At 55.2% G+C, this 16641-nt stretch overlaps 1 protein-coding gene across 1 annotated transcript in view; it reads right to left on the reverse strand.

Annotated features, from left to right (window-relative positions):
- Window positions 1-4698, reverse strand: part of RAB26 (RAB26, member RAS oncogene family) — a 33598-nt gene extending 28900 nt beyond the window's left edge. Inside the window, exons 1-2 of the mRNA XM_064153479.1 lie at window positions 4338-4698; window positions 1578-1688 (exon numbers count right to left, since the gene is read on the reverse strand). Of these exons, the coding sequence (XP_064009549.1) occupies window positions 1578-1688; window positions 4338-4547 (321 nt within the window). The 5' untranslated portion in view covers window positions 4548-4698. The remainder of the gene's footprint in view (window positions 1-1577; window positions 1689-4337) is intronic.
- Between the last annotated feature and the right edge of the window lie 11943 nt (window positions 4699-16641).

The following is a 16641-nucleotide window of genomic DNA, read 5'->3' on the forward strand; positions in this document are numbered from 1 at the left end:
CTGATCAATAAGTCAGAGGGGTTTATGACTGACTGCCCTTGGTATCAGCAATCACTGCCATTGGTAATAAAGTGCTTTTCCCTTTGAGAGCACCTGAAACACCCTGTAATCACCTTTGGATAAAGTGATGGGCTGGGATTTACCAGCTTCTCCAAAGTGCAGCTGCACCAGAAGCCTGTCTGCAGGGGAGAACCTGCTTTCTGGAGGCTTTCTGAGCTGTCCCTCAGCACTTCCACTCATCACCCAACCACTGCTATTCACACACCCAGATGAAATAGCAGGTTACAAGAGACACCCATCTCCCAGAAAGCCTCCAGGGAAGGAGGAGATGAGAGATCTCGCTGAGAAGAGGCATCAGGAAGACACAACACCAGTGTGTGGCATAACCAGCAGATCTTCATTGCACCCACTCACCACCACCACAGGACCACCATGGAGCCAAAAGCCATCACACAGCACAGTGACGATGAACAGGGCAGCACAGGCACCTGGCACAGCCCTGGCCCTGATGGCTGAGCCTCCCCCAGCAGCCTGTGGCACCAGTTAGATATCCTGGGGAGCAGCAAGCTCAGGGTTTGGGGGGAAGCAGATGGTTGTGGAACCAGAAGGCACCTGGGACCCAAGCCAGGCATGTTGCTGGCTGCTGCTGTGGTAGCAAAAGCTCCTTAGCTTGCCCTTCCCAGCCTGCCATAAGGTTTGATGCTATCTCTCTATGTCACCAACCCTGTTGCTCTACTGTCACTCCAGGGGTGCCCGCTGCACAGTCCAGGGTGCCCACAGCAGCACCACAGCTCCCCTTCACCAGGGACCACCTGAATCACAGCACCCCTGGGCAGCCCCTGCCATCTGCCCCAGCAAAATAGGACCAAGAAAAGGCTTCATGGACCCCAGCTGGCACCAAGATATTCCTGCCTGGCAAAGGCTGCTCTGCCCACACCAGGGCACTGCAGGACAAGAGGTGTCTCCTTTTCTGCCCCACATTATCCCCTCTGTTGAGCAGGTTCCCTCTGTCCTCACCAGCGTTGCACAGTCCTGACATGATGCCTTTGGAGCTCTCCCAGCACCAGCCTGCTCCACCAAAACCATCATGCCCTGGGAGCTCAAAGATTTTCTTGGCACAACATGTCCCCTGCCTGGCAGATGGAGCAAGGCCACTCCACACTGCACCCCCAACACTGGCACCCCAAAGCTGTACTAAAGAGAGGCCTGTGGGGGACTTGAGTGTGTGTCAGTTTGGAGTCTGTTTGGGTGGGTTTGAATAAAACCAAGCAACTCTTAACTGAAACATCAAAACTGGGTTGGGGAAGCACTTTCAGTGGGCAGATGCTCAGGCCTCTGCATATTCTCCTCCATGAAGCAGGACCTGGAGCAGAAGATGAGCTTCCCCATGCTCTTCCAACAGTAATGAAAAGGCTGTTGCCACCATCAGATGGTTGCTCAGCCCTGAGGTACCCTTGCAGAAGCTGGCACGGCTCAGGATGAGGAGGTTTAAGTCTCTGAAGCAAGCTTTTGTCCCCTACCCATAGGTACCATGCTAGACTCTACAGGCAGGGGCCAAGGGACCCCCAGGCACTTACCCTGAAGTCAATCCCAACGGTGGAGATGAAGCTGCCAGCGAGGAAGGCGCCGTCTTTGAACCTCACCAGCAGGCAGGTTTTGCCCACCCCTGAGTCACCCACTAGCATTACCTGGGAGGGAGGGAGGGAGAGGAGAGGGGGTTTGACACCAGGCTTTGGAAAGGAAGCTCCATCACAGCTATTACCCATCCCCAGAGCCCCAGCCCAGGAGCAACACCTTCCCCCAACCAGAACAGACCCCCCCATGGGGGCACAACTGCCCCTTGAAACCCAAGAGGTGCTGACTAGGTGAGGCCAGATGAGACCTGATGGCCATGGGGTTCATGTTGCCCAGAACACCCCAAAAACCCTGAAGCCAGCTGTGATCTGATGGCCATGAGGTTCATGTTGCCCAGAACACCCCAAAAACCCTGAAGCCAGCTGTGACCTGATGGCCATGGGGTTCATGCTGCCCAGAGCACCCCAAAACACCTGAGGTGGCCAGCTGTGACCTGATGGCCATGGGGCTCACACTGCCCAGAGCACCCCAAAACACCTGAGGCCAGCTGTGACCTGATGGCCATGGAGCTCACACTGCCCAGAGCACCCCAAAACACCCCAACACCTCTGGAGCTCTCTAGGAAGAAGACTCCGTTTCCCCCTCCTCCCCACCCAGGAGCATCAATTCCAGGGTGCTCTCAGCCAAGAAACTCCTTCAGCAGGACCCACACAACCTTACAGTTGCTGTCCCAGTCCTCAGTGGGCAGCTCCCAGTGCCGTCTGCCTCAGTTTCCCCACCCAGCAGCACCCGGATGCAGGTGGGGCAGGCACCCACCTGCCACAAAGAAACCACTACAGAGCCAAAACTGCTCCCAGTGCAGCTCTCTGAAGCCTTCGCTCAAGCCACAACCCCTCTGATCTGTCCTGGTCCCCGCGGCTGCCAATCCCGCTTCTCCCAGCAGGACAACAGCTTCCTGGCATGGAGGAATCCTGCAGCTGCACCCATGCCAATCTGCACAGCTTCATGCTGCCATGGCAGGGTTCCCTCTCTGCTGCCATTAGCCTTCCACAAACCATTAGCCCGTGACTGGATTTAAATGGTTTTAAGGCTGGCGGTGCCCTGGGTCACAACGAACCCATGCCGGAGCCATCAGAAGCAGCAAACCCGAGCACCACCTCACAGCTCAACCTCTTGAGAAGCTGCAGCAGCCCCAGATGTGGCTGTAGCTTGTTTGGGGGGCAGGGGAACATCACCAAGATCCAGCTCTGGTGCTCCATCACCTACAGAATGGAGCCCACCCATGCTAGGTCTGCTGTGGGAGCACCGTGCAGACAGGTTGTGGCATAATGGCACTAGGGGAGCAGCAGCACAAAGCCAGGGGAAAGGAGGGGGGGGGGGGGCAGTAGTTTTTAGTAGAAAAAAACAAGTAACTGAATATTTTTAACTTCCCAGACCTCTGTTCTAGAGCATGGTGACCCTTATAGGCAGCTACTCCCTACCCAGCACTGCTGACACCTCACCCAGTCAGGCTGTAGCACCCAGGGCCAGGCAAATGCCAAGGGCTCAGCAATCAGGATCTGGCCCTGTGCCCATGACTTGTGTTTGGCCACTGCCTCTGACAGAGCTCAGGAGCCTCCAGACAGGGGTTAGGGGAAAAGAAAGTTGAATAAATTTGGGGTTGACTGAATGAAAGGCAATTTCTCTCTGCTGTAGGATGAAAACCAGCCTGAGGCTGCAATCACTCAGTGCATTTGGGCTTATCTGACACCTGGCTGGGCTCATCCCTGTGCCATGGGGGCAATCCCCAGGGATACCTGCTGCCTGGGCACAAATTGAGGAGCTCAGGGTGCTGGGGAGCAGCATGAACACGGAGGTGGCTCCATTTTAGGGATGCACTGTTACTGCAGCTGTATCAAGACCACCTACCAAAGCAACCAAATACAGTTGGTGGACACCCCTCGCCTCAACCTTCACACCATGATGGCCACTTTGGCTGCTACGGGCACCAACAAAACATGCCAGGGCTGGGTTTGGCATAGCAAATCCCACCTTCTCCAAGCTCAATCCCCCACACCCAGTTGAGAAGATCCATGCTGGAGCGGCAGTCAGATGGGTCGTGCTGAGCCACAGCCTCAGCCAGGATGGCTCAGTGAGCTCCAAGCTGGGCTTGCATTAGGTGCATGATAGAAAGGGGGGCTGAGGGGGGTGCAAATGCATTTGATCTGTGATTCTGTCACCAGAACCTGAAGCCATCTGAGACCTTAAAACCAAGCACAAGCTGAAGATGTCTCAATGGCAGCCAGAGCAGGTTAGACACAGCTCAGGGAATGGTCACTCCATGTCACAAGCCTGGGATGTGGGTGTCAGAGAGGAACCAGAAGGTCACACACACAACTGATCTGAGCAAAAAGCCTTTCGGCAGCACTTGGGAAAGTCCTGCAGGTGCAGCCCCACACGGAGCTCTGGGACCTGCTGCCAGAGCCCCAGACTGGGTGGCAAAGGGTGGCAGGGAAACTGAGGCTGGGATGGAGAGATACATGGCTGGGAGAGAGAGACATTGGGGCTCGGAAAGGGAGATACCGGGGCTCGGAAAGGAAGGGATACCGGGGCTCGGAAGGAGAGGGATACCGGGGCTCGGAAAGAAGGATGCCCGCCCGGTCCCGGTAACTTCTCCGGCTGCCGCGGTAATGCTGCCGCTGTCCCCGCACCCGCTGGACTCCGCACCGTACCCCGACCTCCCGCCGCCCTCTCCCCGCTCATAGCCCAGCCCAGCTCCGCACCTTGAAAGCGAGATCGTAGAACTCTCCGCTGCTGCTCAGCGAGGGCCGCCCGGCCGCCGCTCCGCCGTTGCGGGGCAGCTCGGGCGCGGAGCCCCGCGGCGAGGCGGCACTGGTCGCGGGTGCTCTGCCGCTGCCCTGAGCGGCGGAGGGCAGCGCGGCGGAGGGAGCGGCACCGCCGCCCTTGCTACGAGCCGCTTTCTTCCGTGACATGCCAGGGCCGGGGGGGTGCAGGCTGCACCGGCCGCCGCTACTGCCGCCGCCGCCTCCCCCGGCCCCGGTCCGGCCCCACCGCCAATGGCAGCGCCGCGGGGGCGGTGGTGGGGGCCGGGCTCGCTCCGCTCCGCCCCGGTTACCGCGCACCGGAACCGGCGGGGACCTGCGACCGTGGTTCCTATGGACCCACCGCGGGGGTTTGCATCCGAGGAAGGGCGCACGGCTGCGAGGGGGGTTGCAGGTCCGCAGCCGGGTTTGGGGTGCCCCCACTCGTGCTTCAAGTTTGTCACAGTGAGGCGCAGGGGAGGGGGTCACCCGGGCGAGACCCGGACCGTCCTGGGCGAGCTTCGAGTGCTTCTCCTGCACCGGGGTCACAACCGCCCCGTGAACGCTGCAGGCTCGGGGCACAGCGCCTGGAAACAGCCCGGTGGAAACGGACCTAGGGATGTTGGCTGACAGCAGCTGAAGATGAGCCAGCAGTGTGCCCAGGTGGCCAAGAAAGCCACCAGAATGTGGCCTGGATCAGCAGTGGTGTGGCCAGCAGGACCAGGGCAGTGACAGTGCCCCCGTACTGGTGAGTCCACAGCTTGGATACTTGGTTCAAGTTTTGGGCCCCTCACTCCAAGAAAGACATTGAGGGGCTGGAATGAATCAAGGACAGCAAAACTGGTGAAGGGTCTGGAGAACAGGCAGGGTGAGGAGCAGCTGAGGGAACTGGGCTTGTTGGGGCTGGAGAACAGGCAGGGTGAGGAGCAGCTGAGGGAACTGGGGTTGTTGGGTCTGGAGAACAGGCAGGGTGAGGAGCAGCTGAGGGAACTGGGCTTGTTGGGGCTGGAGAACAGGCAGGGTGAGGAGCAGCTGAGGGAACTGGGCTTGTTGGGTCTGGAGAACAGGCAGGGTGAGGAGCAGCTGAGGGAACTGGGCTTGTTGGGGCTGGAGAACAGGCAGGGTGAGGAGCAGCTGAGGGAACTGGGGTTGCTGGGGCTGGAGAACAGGCAGGGTGAGGAGCAGCTGAGGGAACTGGGCTCGTTCTGCCTGGAGAAAAGGAGCCTGAGGGGAGACTTTCTGGTTCTATAAAACTCCCTCAAAGGAGTCTGGAGCCAGGTAGGGGTTGGTCTCTTCTCCCAGGGAACAAGTGATAGGACAAGAGGAAATGGCCTCAAGTTGTACCAGGGGAGATTTAGGTTGGGCATGAGGAACAATTTTTTTTCCCCAAAAGGGTTCCCAAGACCTGGCCCAGGCTGCCCAGGGCAGCGTTGGAGTCCCCATCCCTGGAGGGGTTTCAAAGCCATGGAGATGTGATGCTGAGGGACATGATTTAGTGGTAACCTGGCAGTGCTGGGTTAATAGCTGGGCTCAATGACCTTAAAGGTCTTTTCCAACCAAAACCATTCTATGACTCTATCTGCTGCTGGCAGCATCTCTGCGAGAAGTCAGATCTGAGGGCAGAGTGTGGGCTGCTGGGGCACAGGCTGGAGGTTTTTATCTCCAGTCTGTCTCAGCAACTGGTTTTATGAGCAACACTTGGCATCTTTCTTTCTGCCTGCAAATTGAAGTGTCACCTGAGGCACTTGCAGGCCTCTCAACTGGAATAAATGTTTTCAGCTGTGTGACATATTTCCAGTGGCACAGCCTCATCCTGACTGGAAAAGGAGGCTGGCAGGCACGGTGGCATCACAATAGGAGCAGAAAATAAGTTGCTGTGGTGAGAAGCTGGGCAGGGAACAATGAGGATGTAAATAAACAGCTTGCTCAAGAGGGTGAGGAGGTTGTGACCAACACAGTGGGGCTCAGACACACCCAGGCCAGCACTGCAGCTCAGGTGCCAGCATGGGGATGCTAAGGGGTTGCTTTTCCTGTGGACACCAACAAACCTTTCTCTTTTCTGCCCTGGGAGCACTTAAACCTGCAGTTGGTCCCTGTTCAACAGCCCTGAAGCACTCCAGTGGAGGAGCAGGAGCTGGTAGCAGAGCTCTGATGGCTTTAGTCATAGACAAAAGTGATGAGCTGCACCAGGAGTTCCTGTGCATGATTCCTGGGTGAGATCTGCCTTCTTCCAACCCAAGTCTCAGGTGTGGCCACATAATCATGGGCTCCGGAGAAAATGGAGGAGCTCTGGGCTTGCCAGCACACAGCTAAGGTCAGAGGAGAAAGCTCTTGTGGTGGAGGTTTATCCCCCTGCTCTGTGTGCTCCTCACCGTAGAGAAGGAAGACCTGAGTGGGGAGAGCAGACTCACTGCCAGGGTTCTGTACTGTAATCTGATTTCCAGGGCAGCTGCATCAATAGAGTCCAAGGCCTCGGAGAAAAGTGCAGTGCTGGAGCTGTCTGAGGGGCTTTTAACTGGTCCCTTTTCCATGTTGTGGCTTTTCCTTGGCATTACCTGCTTGAGGGAAGGGGCACACCCTGCCACAAGCTGCGAGTGCTGACGCCCCGGGACTTTTTCCCTGCCTCAGCCCCAGCTGCTGCTGATGGAAATCTCCATCAGCAGCCTCCTGTTCAGGAGCAAACAAAGCCAGCTGCTTATCGCTGCAGCATCAGGGCAACGCCGGAGGAGGATGGGCCTTTACCACGGGCAGAGGGCCTCGTTAATCCTGCCTTTACCAAAGGTCAGGTGCTTCAAGGGCTGGTCCTTGCTGCCTCCAAAACTCAGCCCCTAAAAGATGTCTGCCCCCAAAATCAGCCCCCTGAAACTCCTCTGCCCAAAACTCATCCTTCCCAAACTCGAGCCCTCCTGAAACACAGTCCTTTCAATGTCATCTCCTCCAAAACTCAGCCCCTCAAAAGTCATCTTCCCCAAAACTCAGCCCCTTGAAACTCAGACCCAGAAAAAAAAATCTCTCCCAAACCTCAGCTCCCTGAAGCTCATATCCCCCTGAAGCTCAAATCCCCCAAAACTCAAACCTCCTGAAACTCTCCCCTAGAAATTCATATCCCCCAAAGCTCATCCCCCAAAACTCAAACCTCCCGAAACTCTCCCCTAGAGACTCACATCCCCCAAAGCTCATCCCCCAAAACTCAAACCTCCTGAAACTCTCCCCTAGAAATTCATATCCCCCAAAGCTCATCCCCCAAAACTCAAACCTCCCGAAACTCTCCCCTAGAGACTCACATCCCCCAAAGCTCATCCCCCAAAACTCAAGCTTCCTGAAAGTCTCCCCTAGAAACTCATTCCCCCCACCCCAAACTCATCCACCTTGACACACATCCTCCCCAAAACTCAGCCTCTGCAGCACCAGAGCTGTGAGCACCACAGGCAGAAGCATCTCCAGCAAGTTTTTCCTCCCCTGGCACAGGCGGGTGCGGAGCTGCAGCCTGCTCAGCGCTCGCAGTCACGCCTGGAGATGTTGCTCCGCGTGTAGTTACAGGAACTAATCAGATAACTGCAGCTGAAGGCAGGGGGGTAGAGATGCTAAAAATAGCTGAATGGGCTACCAGGCACCTGGCGGCACAGCATGCCACAGGGAGCAGGGCTGCGCTGGCTGCCAGGGCTCGGAGTGGGGCTGACAGTGCCAGTGGTGATCTGAGACTCTGCTCCAGCTACGCCTAAGCAGGGGATTGAGCCACCCTCAGCTGGTTTGCAGATGCCACTAAATTAGAAGAAAGTGCTGATCTGCTGCAGGGTATGAAGGCTCTGCAAAAGAATCTGGCCAGGTTGGATCAATGAGGTGAAGTCATTTGTATGAGGTTTAACAAAGCCGAGAGCTGGGTCCTGCACTTGGGTCACAACAGCCCAATGAATGCTCCAGGCTTGAGGCAGAATGGCTGGGAACTGCCTGCTCGAAAAGGACCTGGGGGTGCTGGCTGATAGCAGCTGAAGGTGAGCCAGCAGTGTGACACTGGTGACACCTTAGCGTGAATATTTGGTTCAGGTTTGGGCCTCTCACTTCAAGAAGGACACTGAGGTGCTGAAACAGGCCCAGAGAAGGACAACAAAGCTGGGGAAGGGTCTGGAGAACAGGGCTGGTGAGGAGCAGCTGAGGGAACTGAGGTTGTTCAGCTTGCAGAAAAGGAGGCTGAGCAGAGACCTCGTTGCTCTCTGCAACTCCCTGAAGGGAGGCTGGAGCCAGCTGGGGATTGGTCTCTGCTCCCAAGGAACAAGCGATAGAACAAGAGGAAACAGCCTCAGATTGCCCTGGGAGAGGTTTGTGCTGAACATGAAGAACAGTTTCTTCCCCACACAGGGGCACAGAGGGAGTGTGCTGGAGGTGGATCCCAGCACCCTGCTGCACTTGGCAGATGCAGGCTTTGGCTTTCTCTCTTCTGCCTTGGGAAGGTCTCAGCCCACGTGGTGCTGAGCAGGCACCTTTCCCTCCCTCACCCTTGCTTGTTCTCCCCTCCTCATTGCTCATTTACCTTTGAGGGCTTCAATCTGGCTGCCTTTGTCAGTGTCACTGGCTTTTAATTGAAATTCTTCAGACAGCCTCTCATCAGCACAGCCCAGCAGTTCCTTCTGTGTGGGAAGCAATTGTTTTCCTTCTGCAGCTGCAAAAGTTAAATCCCAGCCTTTTGCTGGGAGCCTGCTTTTGTCTCTTCCCTCTCTGACACTGCCAAGCTCTGCCTTGTGTTGCAGCCCTCCTTCCTTTGGCTGCTTAGTTCATCTGCCATCTCTGCTGTGTACAGCCTCTCTCTTTCCATCTTGGGCTCCTCCACTTCTCTGGCCCATCCTGAGGAATGTCTTCCCCCACCAGCTTCCTCCAACGTCCTTCATCACCAATGTTTCCCCTGAGGAGCCCATGGGATCACAGAATTTTTTGAGTTGGAAAAGCCATCTTAAGTCATCAAAACCAACAATCAACTCAGCACATCATGGCCATTAAACCATGTTTCAGAGTGCTATGGCCATATGTTTCTTAAACACCTCCAGGGATGGTGACTCCGCCACTTCCCTGTGCAACCTATGGATTCATTGCTCTCTACAGCTCCCTGTGAGAGTGTTGGGAGTGTGGTGAGGGTTGGTCTCCTTTTCCTAGTATCAGGTGATAGAACAAGAGGAAATGGTCTGAAACTGTGCTAGGAGAGGTTTCAGTTGGAGATTAGGAGAAGTTTTTTCACTCTCTACAGAGCATCCCTGAAGGTCTCCATTATTCCCTGCTCCACAGCCTGGCAGAGCTGCCCAGTCGAGGTGGCAGAGTCCTTTGGCATAACCAGCAGGATGCCCTGGGCTCATGCTGGCAAATGTGGGGCACAGCTTCCTCCTCCACCCTGCTTTGGGGCTGGCACCACAGTATTACCCACACTGTGGCACTGGGAGGTGGCACCAGTAGCCAGGGCCAAGCAGGACACAGCGTGGCTGCTGATACTGGCTGTAAAATAACCCAGCCCTTAGCAGACACCCCTTGCACCAGACAGGTTCTGCTCCTTGCAGGTTGACATCCTTGCCAGCCACGAGTCATGCCTGGAATGTCTCCGTGGGCATCCTCAGGGAACCACAGTGCTGTCCCAGGCCCCTGCTGTCTCCTGCACACAAAAGGGTGATGATGCCAGATCCTGATGAGCCTGCGCTGGGCTGGGGCCAGGAAATTAACTTTCCTTGTGCCAAGATTGAGATGAGCCAAGGCTCCAGCCAGTGCAGGACCAAGAGCAGCAAAGTCCCAGCTTCAGCAAGCAACCACAAGAGCTTCCAGATGTGGTCAGGAGTTGGATGTTCCAAGGGCTCCAGTCAGTGCAGGACCAAGAGCAGCAAAGTCCCAGCTCCAGAGAGCAACCACAAAAGCTTCCAGATGTGGTCAGGAGTTGGATGTTCCAAGGGCCCCCTGAATGTGTCCTACTGAGGCAGAGGGACTCCTAAACATGAGATATTTTCAGGCTACCTGGTAGGTTTAAATGGTTTTCAGACATGCCTCAGCAGCATCAAATATTTCAGAAATAAAACATTTCAGCTTCAAAATGCCCAAGATATTTTGCAGCCTTACACAGACACATCCTGAGCCATGGGGAAGGGTGAGAGTGTGGTTATGGTGTCAAAAGCAAGAGTATGAACATGGCAAGATGCCTCAATTATCTGTGCACACTCAACCATTTCCATCTCAGATAAGTTCACATCTGTCAGACAATGTCTGGGGACATGAGCCTGGCTGCTGGCCTTGAGCGTTGAGGTGCTGCCTGCAGAGTCCAAGGAACTTGAGCTGATGAATCCCTAAAAAAAGTCATCTTTAGACCTGTTGAGTTGGGCACTGCAGAGCTCCAGAGCCAGCCCTGGCAGCCTCAGCATGGTGCAGGGCTTTGGGGCCCTGTGAAGTCATGAGGAGTGAGCAAGGATGTGTGGATGCGTGCTGAGGGTCAGGAAGTTGCTGCTCCAGGGACTGAGGCAACCACTATGGGCCAGGCTGGGAAGAAGCTCCTGCTGGAGCAAGTTGTCCCATTGCTCAGTGTAACAAATCTCTTCCTTCTCTCTAGTCTGAATCTCCTTTCAGTTGAATCCATCCCCATCTTGTCCTGTCACAACAGGCACAAGGAGCCTTAAACTCAGCCTATCCTAAAGCTTTTGAAGCCACCTTCCTGCCCTGTGCCTCTTGCCACCTGCCCTCTGGCTCCAGCTTCATCAGCACTCAGCTTTTGGGGTGTGAATGGTTGTGGGGAGACCTTTTGCAGGGGGGAAGGGGAAGCCTCAACCTTCACCTACTCAGTATCATCTGTGGTAGAAAGAGGAACATCACGCCTCAAGGCCAGGACCAGACAACACTTCTCTTGGGCTCTCTGCACCAGGCTGAAAGTCCTCTCCTTGTGCTGGTCAGGGTCATGCCATGCCAGTGGGTGTGAGAGGTGAGGGAAAGGGGAGATGGCTTCCTAAATGCCACCATGGTGGAGAAATGAACAGCTCTGGCTGTTCCCTGACTTTTTAAAACCCAAGATGTGTCCAACCCTCCTCAATGCAAGATGCCAATTCCAGCCCTGCAATGCCTCCTGACGGTGCTGCGACATCAGCATTGCTATAGCAACGGGCCCAGAGCAGCAGCAATTTGGGGGGACCATGCTGTGGTCAGACGGGCACTGATGCCCTGTTGCTGCCTGTTGCCATGTTCCATGGTCAGCCCCTGTGCAGCGAGGCTGGACTCCCATGGGGCACCCACCACAGAGAGCACATCTTGTCCCAGCTCCTGCAGACAGCACTTGCCAGCATCTTCCCAAGTCGTTTCCTTGCTCCCTCCCTGTGCTTTGGACTTTTCCAGCAATACAAGAAATAAGAAACGGGGCTGGTTTGTCCCTGCTGCCAGCACTGCTGTGTCTGCAGCTGGCAGAAGAGATTTCAGCAGCATCAGATCTTGGGGGTACTGGAGTGTGTGGTGGTCAGAGGAGACTTTCAAGACCCGCCTGGATGCATTCCTGTGTGGCTTCCCCTAGGTGATCCTGCTTTGGCCACAGGGGTTGAACTCAATGATCTCCAGAGGTCCCTTCCAGTACCTGCCATTCTATGATCCCATGCCCAGCATTGCAGAGGTGCAGCTGGGAGCTGTTTGGTGAGTGGATTTCTGCTTTAACTCACAGGCTCATAGAATAGGTTTGATTGGAAGACACTTCACAGTATCACAGTATCATCAGGGTTGGAAGAGACCTCACAGATCATCAAGTCCAACACTTGAGATTACTGAGTCCAACTCTTACCCCAGCCCTGCCAGGTCACCATCAAACCATGGCCCTCAGCACCACATCTCCATGGCTCTGAAACCCCTCCAGGGATGGAGACTCTACCACTGCCCTGGGTACCCTGGTCCAGCCCTTGACAACCATTTTGGGGGAAGAAATTGTGCCTCATGTCCAGGCTAAACCTCTCCTGGTGCAACTTGGGGCTGTTTCCTCTTGTCCTGTCACTTGTTCCTTGTGAGAAGAAACTGCCATTCACCTGGTCCCATCCTCCTTTCATGGAGTTACAGAGATCCAGAAGGTCTCCCTTGAGTCTCGGTCTGTATCTGCTTGGGATGTGGGTTGGGCTGGCTCTGCTCGTTCAGGCTGAGCTGGGAAACCACGCTGCACACCAACCGGTCCCTCCCCGCACGTACGCATTCCGTATGGATCCCTCCGCCAGGAGGATGCTGCTAGCAGGGGCTGGGCTCATTCCCACCCCGCCCCGGTGTCCATCCCAGGGCTGTCCGGGCTTTGCTGCGCCCTCGGGTCTCCGTTGGCACCCGGTGTGAGGGCACATTCGGCGGTGCTGCTGGAGCCTTTACCCCGCGCCGGGTTCCGCTGCGGAGCGGGGCTAGAGGGCGCCCGGGGACCGCGGTGAGGGACTGAGCCTGCCCGCACCCCGCGGCTCCGGCTGCCGAGACACCTTAACGCTCCTCCAGCCCCCGCCGCAGGCAGCAGGGACATCTGCGGCCGAAGCAGGTTGCTCAGAGCCCCGAACAACCTGACCTGCAATGGTTCCAGGGATGGGGCATCTCCCACCTCTCCGGGCAACCTGGGCCAGGGTCTCACCACCCTCAGCGTTAAACATTTCTTCTGTGCAGTCATCCTGGCCGGGGATTGCAGCTCTTTTACCGTGAGGTGGTGCAGATGTCAGGTATGGGTGGAAGGAGGTGGCTTCTGGGGGGGTGTGGTGTGTGTCACTCTCTAGATCTCCCCCTAGTAGGACGATCATGAAAAACACAGTCACAGAGCAACAACCTGCAGGCATGGAAACAGCTGCATCCTCCTAGAAGTAGAGATCTTCGCCTGCTCTGGGTATCTAGATCCCACTCAAAACTAGGTGGGACATCTCTGTCCCCCCGGACACCTTCTGAGAACAAGCTGTACACCTTCCATCAGGCTGGAAACCTTCTCATAGGGGAAATAATAGCCAAAAAAGCACTATGGCCGTCGGTGGACAAGGATCTGCCCTCCAAAGGGACCAGACTCAAGAAGAGAGGGCAGAAAAGTCCAAGAGGGGTGTTTTTTCCTACCTGTTTTCAAATACAAGCTACAGAGGACACAAGATGCTGAAGATAGAAGGTTTCCTATCCTGGCTCAGCAGTCAAAGCCCCAAACCAACTTCCACTTGAAGCACAGAGCTTCCCCTCCATGGGCCGTGGATGCACCTGGGTGATGAGGTGTCCCCATCACTCCAGCACACCCATTGCCTCATGTCTAAATGCGACAGAGTACTTCTGGATGAGAGAAAAAGCAGCAAACCAAGGCTCTGATGCCCAGAAATGCAGCGCTGGAGAGAAGTGCTGCAGGGTCCAGCAAGGCACAGCAGGGTTTGGGGGATGCTGAAGGCATTTGCAGTGCCTTTGGGATCTGGCTGGAGGGGCCTGGAGGCAGCAGTGGCATTCTCAGCTGGCCACAGCTACATCACGTTTTGCTGACCACAGTGTATCTGCTGCTGCTGATGTTCTGGGTGAGTTCAGCCTGCAGGACTGGTGGGACAGGGAGAATTAACACCCTCTTAGTTAGGGTTTGGAGCTGTACTGCAAGTAAACAGCATTGAGAAACTCTCTGTGTGCTTGCCAGCAGGAGGAACCAGAAGAATCCCTTCCCCAGGACCAGCCATTCCAAGCTTCACCATGAGCAGCAAACTCCCAGCCCCAGAATTTATCTCCCCTTTCCATTATTTTTAAGCAGCTTGGGTTTTTTAAAACCCATCCTGACTCAGCCACAGGCTCTTCCTTCAGGATCAAACACTGTGATTCCATGTGAATGTGGAATGTTCATGGCTGTGTCGAGATTTGCTGTCTCCTTTCCCACTCACTCAGTGATTTCCTTGTTCCTAGCCCTCATTCCAGCTTGGCAGCTCCGGCTTTTTGGGGGAAGAGCTCTTTACCTTCCCTACATCTGTTGGGTTATATCAGCAATCTGAGTTGCTGATTACAACCTAGCTGCAGGACAGTTTCTCCTTGCTGTCATCTGAAAAATAAATGTGCATCAGTACAGCAGAAGGGGGAAAAAACCCTAAAACACCCCCAAAAAAGTGCAATTTGCAGCTGAGGGAGTGGAAATAAATCCATCGTAGTCACATGAGGAAGTAGTAACCACTGAGCTATTTTGGGCACAATACATCATGCAGAAAACTGTGTCTTTCAAGCAGATTTTGAGTCCAAAAGGCACAAAATGTTTCTTTGGAAAGTAAATTCTCACATACATTAAAGTACCCTGCAAAGGAGTGAAAGTTGGAGGCTGTCAGGTTTCTTATTTAAGGGTTGCTCAGCATTAGGGTAAGGAAATCTGGAGCCCCAGCTGATACAAACTGGTATCATCCCTTGGGACAATCGTGTAGGCTCTTCTGGGTTTTGTTGGATCAGCCTCATCCTGGATGGATCACTCTGGGTAGAGCAGGTCTGGGGTGTATAAAGCAGCTCATTAACCCATAGTGGATCTACACCTAGTGCTATCAGGTCAGCCTCACCCTGGATAGATCACCCCTAGTACAGCAGCTCTGGGGTGTAAAGCAGTTCTCTTAACCCATAGTGGATCTACACCTAGTTCCCTAGAGAATCCTCTGTGCCCCAAAATACCAGTGGCTTTAAAAATCCTCCATGGTTCAAAACCCCCTTGCCTGATTGTTCTCCTCTTTGCTGAGCTCTCCAAGGGTTCATTGTGTCCAAGGAAGAGGGAGCTCAGCAGTCATCAGCTCTTTTCTCTTAGGTGAAGGAAAGCTGCCCGCCCATGCCTCTGAGCTTGGAGGAGCTGGGCTGTGCAGGACCACATCAGCCATGAAAACCCACATCCTGGCCCCAAAATGAGTGTGTGCCCACGGGATGACTCCATTGAGGGCACAAGCATTAGGCAAAGCCAGCTGCCATGGCCCTCCTCTCCCCCAAGTCTCTTCTGAGAAGAGGAGCAGTGAGGGTTGGAGGCTCCCATCCTTCATCTGGTGCCACCCTAAACAGCTAGTCTGGCTCTCCACCGCCTGTGCTTGGCAGATGCCCATGGACAGCTGAAGTGTCTCCTTCTCAAGCCACCCTTCCTCCTGTGGTTTCTCCCTTGAAAGCTGCCAGGCAAGTTTGCCTACCAGTTACCCGAGCTCCACTGACACTGTGCCCACCATAGTGTCAGGACCAGGGCTCACCAGTGCTCTCACCATCAGAGCGCTGGGGAACACTGGGGGTAGCAGTAGAAGCTGGTGGAGGTGAGGGGTACAGCCGTGAAGGGGGCTCTGGATGTGAGGCAGCCCTGCAGGGCTCTGCAAGCTGGTCCAGACACATATGAAATGTCCCTCACCCTGGCATCGGGGTGGCTGGCAGCATGAGGGTGCAGCCTCTCTGTGGATGGGTGACTTCTCCCAGAGGTGCTTGTTGGAGAGCCCAGACTGAACAGACCATGGCTCTTTAGCAGGGCCTGTTGTGACAGACCAAGGGATGGTGGTTTAAACTAAAAGAGGGAGACTCAAATCAGAGAGAAGGGAGAGATTTTTGTCCCTGAGGGTGGTGAGACCCTGACTCAGGTTGCCCAGTGAGATGGGAGATGCCCCATCCCTGGAAGCATTCCAGGTCAGGTTGATTTGGGCTCTGAGCAACCTGTTCTAAATTGAAGTTGTCAGCTGACTGCAGGGGGTTGGACTGGGTGGGCTTTAAAGATCTCTTCCCAGCCAAACCAGTCCAAGATTCTCCAATTGATAAAGTCTGGCACATAGGCAGCACTGGGGACTCCTGAGGACACCTACATGGTTGACATGAGGGCTGAGATAAGAGTGCTGTGCTGTGCTGAACTGAAACGTTACAGAGGAGTATTGGAAAGGGTGTGAAGGGCTGCAGGAATTAATGGAATCACAGAAATGAAGAGCGGGATGCTCATTTGCATTTAGCAAACCCCCTGCTGAAAGCCTTGTCTCGGTCAGACCGTGTCTTTGCTCGGTGCTTGCGACGCCAGCCTCCGCTGAGCAAACCAGCAGCCGTGTCTGCAGGATGTGCCTGTGTCCCCCAGGGATGGTTTCTTCTCCTGGGCATGCCAGTGTCCCCCAGGATCTTTTTGTCCCTCGGGATGCTCCTGTTCTCCGGAGTTCCAGGTCCCTTGGAATGCTCCTGTTCTTCAGGAATGCCCATGTGCCTTTGATGCCCCTGCTCAAGGGATGCCTTTCCATCTTAGGATGCTCCTTCGTGTCCCTAGGGATGGTCCCTGACCCACAGGATGCCCCTGCCCTGGCAAACTCCTGTCCCATGGCATGGTCCTGCTACCAGA

The sequence above is a fragment of the Pogoniulus pusillus genome, chromosome 13 (assembly GCF_015220805.1).
Source record: "Pogoniulus pusillus isolate bPogPus1 chromosome 13, bPogPus1.pri, whole genome shotgun sequence".
Classification (NCBI taxonomy): Eukaryota; Metazoa; Chordata; class Aves; order Piciformes; family Lybiidae; genus Pogoniulus; species Pogoniulus pusillus.